At 51.9% G+C, this 6,211-nt stretch overlaps 1 protein-coding gene across 1 annotated transcript in view; it reads right to left on the reverse strand.

Annotated features, from left to right (window-relative positions):
• TROAP (trophinin associated protein) overlaps positions 1-5,392 on the reverse strand; it is an 8,652-nt gene extending 3,260 nt beyond the window's left edge. The window contains exons 1-8 of the mRNA XM_006168206.2: positions 5,182-5,392; positions 4,799-4,953; positions 4,502-4,694; positions 3,184-3,344; positions 2,960-3,097; positions 2,715-2,794; positions 1,481-1,533; positions 897-1,018 (exon numbers count right to left, since the gene is read on the reverse strand). Of these exons, the coding sequence (XP_006168268.1) occupies positions 897-1,018; positions 1,481-1,533; positions 2,715-2,794; positions 2,960-3,097; positions 3,184-3,344; positions 4,502-4,694; positions 4,799-4,942 (891 nt within the window). The 5' untranslated portion in view covers positions 4,943-4,953; positions 5,182-5,392. The remainder of the gene's footprint in view (positions 1-896; positions 1,019-1,480; positions 1,534-2,714; positions 2,795-2,959; positions 3,098-3,183; positions 3,345-4,501; positions 4,695-4,798; positions 4,954-5,181) is intronic.
• Positions 5,393-6,211: the final 819 nt, after the last annotated feature.

A 6,211-nucleotide genomic window follows, 5' to 3' on the forward strand; every position in this document is an offset into this window, starting at 1 on the left:
CGCGCGCCCCTTGAAGAACAACCCCCCCAAAAAAAAAAAAAAAAAAATCAACTCAATGACAGTCTCCTGACCAACCTATTTGGAACTGTAATACCAAACTCCCAATCCCCCTTCAGTGTCTTACAATTATTATTATTTTTAAAAGAATTATTTATTTTATTTTATTTATTATTGTTTTTTAAGAGATTTTTGCTAAAGGGCATGTGCACTCACCAGAGAGAGAGAGGGAGATACAGTGACAGTGAGAGGGAAGTGAGAAATCACCCCCTATGGAGGATGGCCAGGCCACAATCTCTTCTCTTCCATTCTCCTCCTAGGGTTGGTCATGCGCACACACACACATGCCTGGAGTGATTTTGAAGCCACTAGGTCTGGGACACAAACTGTTGTCAGCCATGTGGGAGTCCAGCGATGAAACTGCTATGCCATCTGCTACACCTATTAATATTATTTTGTAAAATTGCTATAGGGCACGTGCACTCATGAGGGAGAGAAGTGAGAAAGCAAGCTGCCAGGCCCAGGACTCCAACTATGGTCGGTCACGTGGGAGTCTAGCAACTTAACCATCACACCACCTAAAACAGTGCCTGGCACTGAGTAGCTGGTCAGTAATTATTTGTGGGATGAATACTTTTGGCTGACAAGTGTCAGATCTGTCTCACCCTCAACACTGACACAAATGTATACCAGTCGATGACTTCTCACCCAGGCCACTTGGTAAAGAGGTCAGTGCCACTCTGGAGACGGTTTGGTTTCACCTGGGGCAAACCCAGACTTAGCAATATCCTGAGGGCCAGGACTGCCTGACTTTACCCACAATCCTCAGTGCTGGCTGCTGCTGTGGAATTCCTCCAAGCATCCTCTGAACCCCCCCACCCAAGAAGGTCCCATCTCACCCTGGTACGTGTCATCTCTCGGGTTTCTCTCAGTGGAACTCGCTGGGCCAGACCAAGAAGGGCCCTTCTTCCTTCATCTGAATGAGTGACAACCTCATGTTCTCCTTCGGGCAGAGAGGAAGCTAGGAGGAGGCAAGAACTAGAATGCCCACCAAAGTCTAGCACAGGCCTGGAAGGTTTGAAGACGGTTTACAGCCCCCTCAGCCCTGCACCATTAGGGGCAGGCATACATTCAGCGCCTTCTCTGGGCCTAGCACTATCTCAGTAAACACTGACTAACCTGGACACCCCAGGCGGGCAGGGGGGTGGTGAAGGCTCCCAGGGACTAGGGCTAGAACAGTGAGTAGAAGGTAAGTCTGGCAGGCAGTGACAGGGAAGGGCAGAAATAGAGACCATCTCCTTTAGCACAAGTGCAGCTGGGCCAATTTCTGGCCTATCCAGAAGGTCTCTTCATCTCCTGCTCATTCCAGTCCAGCCTCCCCACCTCCCTATGTCCCCATCCTCCACCTCCAAACTTCTTCCTGTCTCATTTCCTGCCGCAGCCCACCTGTCCCTGTTGGGTCCTCATAGCCAGACACACTCACCAGGCTGGACTGGGGTCTCCAGGAGCAATCCAGAGGCCTGGCTCACTGAAGTCCTGATGACAATAAGGACAGCAGCTAGCAGTCACTGAGTACCAAGTATGAGCTGGGCACATGCTATGTGCTTTACAAAATCGTTTCATCGTCATCACAATATCTAATGAGGTATAAACATTATCCTCATTTGACAGATAAAGTAATCAAATCTCATAGAGGTTAAGGCAAGTTAATACAATTAGTGAGAGCAGAAGTCAGAAATTAAACCCCAGGACCAGCAGTTAGTGTAATGGCTATGTCACTGGACTCCCATGTAGCCAACCATGGTTCAAGTCCTGACCCAGTGACCTAAACTCACACCGGGCACATGTGCGTATGTGCCCAAGATCCCGAGAGGAGGATGGAGGAGAAGGGATTGCGGCGTGGTCATCCCCCTAGGAGGTGATTTCTCTCTTTCTCTCTGTCTCTCTGTCTCTGGCGAGCACATGTGCCCTATAGCAAAAACCTCTAAAAAAAAAAAAAAAAAGAAAGAAAGAAATTAAACCCTAATCTTGGGGCCAGCAGGCAGTGTCGTGGTTAAGACAGCTGAGTCCCATGTGGCTGACTGTGTGGCTCCAAATCCTGGACTTGGTAGCTTGAAAAACACACCAGATTCATGTGTGCATGCCCAAAATCCCAAGAGGACAATGAAGAAGGGATTGTGAGGTGGCCATCTCTGCCCAGGGGGATGAATTCTCACTTTCCCCCTCTTTCTCTCTCTGTCCCCCCGGTTAATGTATGTACCCTATAGCAAACCAACAACAACAAAAAAAAACAAAATAAGGGGCCAACAGGTGGCACAGTGGTTAAGGCACTGGACTCCCAAGTGGCCAACCTCAGTTTGAGTCCCAGACCAGGTGGCTTGAAACTCACACCAGGCAGGTGCCTCTGTGCATGCCCAAAATCCCAAAAGGAGAATGGAGAAGGGACTGCACCATGGCCGGGGGGGTGATTTCTCACTTTCTGTCTCTGTCTCTCTGGCAAGAGGACAGCCAGAGGAGACCGCTGAACACCGAGGCCTGGCTCTGAAGGCTTGAACGCTATTCTAAAAGCACAGCCTGGGCAATCACGGGTTTTCTCCTTCCCAATCTGGGATGGTGAGGAGCCCTAAGGCTATGGAAGCCCCAGCTCTGTGGGACCTGTGAATGACACTGGTTCCTTCTTTTCAAGTGCCCTCTCTCCCCGGCCCTCTCCTCCTTACCGGCTGGGGGACGCCTCTCTTCTTAGCTCCTGGAACCTGGGACGAGTGGAGCGGTGCAAGCAAGAGCCTGATGGTGGAATCTGACCCATAAGAATAAGAGATGAAAGCAGAGTTATCAGTGGGCCCCAAACTTTCAGGCCTCATCATCAACCCATCTCCCCCAACAGAACCCCTGGCTCATCATGATGGACCTTCTCTCCCAGGGCCCAGCTTTATCCCTGGAAGGAATACCCAGAAGCACTCACCAGAGCCTCTAGCCTCTGGGGACACAAAGTCTGACCTCGAGGTCCTGGTCCCTCTAGCCTTGAGAAGCAGGAAGCCCTGGCAGGATCCAGCCGGTGGATGGGAGTCCTAGGGGCCAAATATGCAGAGGCCCGAGCACTCTGGATCCCAAGAGAGGCCATGAGCACAGGTTTGAGGTTGCCTCCTCAGCCCAGCCCAGCCCCATCTCCTCACAGCCTCTCATTACCTGGCCCCTCTGGATGGTGCCTCCCTGGCTCCCTCCTCGAATCAGTACTCTCTGAGCCAGGCTGGGTGGGCGCCCAACCGGCCAGCCCTTCACCCCCTCACCTGACAGGATGGTGGCCAGGGCTGCAGGGTCAGCCACAAACTCTATGGCCCCTGGAGCCTCTGCAAAGGAAGAGAAGGAAAGGTGAGATGGAACAGAAAGGGGAAACTAGGAGCCAGGCCCGAGCATAGTCCCCTTGTGGGGCAAGGTGAGCAAGGAGATATTCAGTTGAATTCAGCTCACCAGATGCTCATAGAACTTGATGTAAGACACACTTTTTAAAAAAAGAATTAGTTTTTTATTTAATGTATTCTTTTTTTTTTTTTTTTTAATTTGACCAGAGGGGGAGAGACAGGGAAAGTGAGAAAACAACCCACCAGGTCTGGGACTCAAACTGTGGATGGCCATGTGTGAGTGTCCAGCACCCTGACCACCATACTATTGATGGTCCCCAACACACTTTTTCTTATAAATAAATTTTTTTCTATAGGGTACGTGCACTTGCCAGAGAGACAGAGACAAAAAGTGAGAAATCATCCCCCAGAGGAGATGGCCACACAGCAATCCCCTCTCCTCTATTTTCCTCTCAGGATTTTGGGCATGCATGCACATGTACCTGGCATGAGTTTTGTTTGTTTGTTTGTTTGTTTTTTTAATTATTTAATTTTATTCATTCATTATTTTTAGTTTGACCAGAGAGACACAGAGAGAGAAAGAGGGAAAGTGAGAAAGCAAGCCACCAGGTCTGAGACTTGAATCATGGTAAGCCATGTGGGAGTGTCCAGCACATTAATCACCACGCCACCTGCTGGTCCCACCTGGTCTGGTCCAGGACTCAACAGTGGTTGACTACATGGAGGTCCAGCAACATAACCATTCCACCATCTGGTGGTCCCAATGGGAGACACTCTCCTAAGCACTGGAATTCAAGGATGAATAAGACAAAGCCCCTACCCTCAAGAAGCCATCAACAAACCCTAGAGAGGTAACAGACCCAAGTCAAAGTATGGAAGTGTTATAAAAGTAGTACTGCACAGAATTAGGAGAGCACAGACCAGTTGATTGTGACTGAGGGGGCAGGAAAAGGCTTCAGAATAGACCACACTTTTCTGAAAGGAGGAGAAGATGTCTAAGAGGGAAGAGTTTTCCAGGAGCAGAGCCCAGGATTCTTACAGTAAATAGGCAACTGGGGGGAGTGGAAAGCCCCCAAACTCCACTGTGTCCTTCCTGCTCCTCCACTCAGCCAGGGAGGTTGTGTTCCCAGCCCTCCAACAGATACCTGTCTGGGGAGTGGGCCCAGATCCCACATTTTGTTTCCCAGGGCTGGGCCTGAGCTCCTCCAAGGGGTTCCGGAGCTGAGTTACCCCCACAGATCTTTGGGATTTTTCTGTCTGGCATGTGGTTTTAGGCCTGGGGCCTGCTGAATCAACGAGAGGATGTTGAATACTGGGCGGTGGCTTCTGCACCAATATCTGGGAGGAGAGAGGACAAAAAGCTGCAGTTCAGCGTTGGGATGCATTTGCAGGTGTGTGCCATCTCCTCTAACTACTGTCTCCACCCACCAGGCCCCGCTTACCCTTGGATCTTGATTCTCCTGGTCCGGGGCGCACGATTTGACGGTGGGGAAAGGCTGACGTCTCTGAGACCTTACTGGAATCTTGCTAGGGGTGGGAGATACACCCCGGAGAGGGGGGTCCTTCCTGGCTTGGAGAGTTGTCATGACTGCTAAAACTGAGACAGGGAAGAAGGCAGGCAGGATCAGAGATGAGGTGTCAGCGAGATCTCCAGGCACTGGTCCTGACCTCCCTGATACTTTACCCCCTCCACCCAAAACCATGCGCCCAGAAGCCCAGGCGACTGCAAGGCCGCTTTTCTGGGTGCCACCTTCAGACATCCGACCTGCTCTCCTCCCGATGAGACCTCGAAGCCCTCATCCCCCCTAAAACCTCTGTGCCGCACCTTCCTCGGAACCTCTCAGGGTCGCCCCCACTTTCTTCGCCTTTTCCCTAACACTCTCGGCTCCGGCTTGCAGCTACTTCCCCGGTTTGTAAAATACGCCAAGCTCCTGATTGGCTCGTCCATGGTCCCGCGAAGGCGTCAATCAATTGGACTCGGTCGTCCAATCTACAGGCTCCGGAGGCGGGACAAAAGAAGGATTAGCTGTGGAGCCGCTTCTTGGCAGGGAAAAAAAAATGGACCCAGTCCTGGCAGCCAATCCGAGAGCGGAGCGCAGCGGCAGGCGGAGTGGGAGGAAGGAGGAGGCGGTTCTCGGGCGGGGAAGGCGTGGCGCTTCGGGTCTAGCCCACAACGGGCGCTGTCGTCGTCTCGCGAGGTCTCGGGCCTGGCAAGGGCGGGGCCTGGGCGAGCAGGGGCCGCTGCGTTGTGGAAAGGCTGGTCTTCCTGATTGTGGTAATGGTGTCGGAGACTGCCAGAGTCCCTGACCTGTCTCTGGCCGTAGTGCCGCGCCAAGCTTTGGGGATGCCATGGCCGACACTTACAGAGACGAGGAACTGGCTCCAAACGGGCGGAGAGGGTGGGAGGAAATCGAACTGAGCCTAACAAGATCAAAAAGAAAAACGACCGTTTGCTCACTGATGTCACACAACTCCATAAGGTGTGCTCTCCATATCAAGACTCGTTTTTGAAACTCACACAACACAGGTGGGGGAGTTCCCCACCTTCAAGTGGCCTTAGGCAGTCCTGGAGGATTGACCAGGGGCCTCTGCTGCTGGTCACTGGCAGGCATGGGGTGAGGCTGCGAGATCCTAGGATGTTCTGCTTAGAATGGAAGGAGTGATCCCTACTAGAGAACGGAAATGGAGTTTAGGGGGGAGGGGGCAAGATAACCCCCTGCCCAAAGCGGTCCCAGTTGTAAAAGCAGGGGCCAGGAAGTTATTCCTAACTCCTCCCTCTCTTCCATATTCTTGTTCACTCTAATTTTATCTTTTAAATGTCTCTAGAGAGGCCGGCAGGGGTGTGGCGGTTGGGG

Source organism: Tupaia chinensis, unplaced genomic scaffold, assembly GCF_000334495.1.
Source record: "Tupaia chinensis unplaced genomic scaffold, TupChi_1.0 Scaffold145652_1, whole genome shotgun sequence".
In the NCBI taxonomy this organism is placed as follows: Eukaryota; Metazoa; Chordata; class Mammalia; order Scandentia; family Tupaiidae; genus Tupaia; species Tupaia belangeri.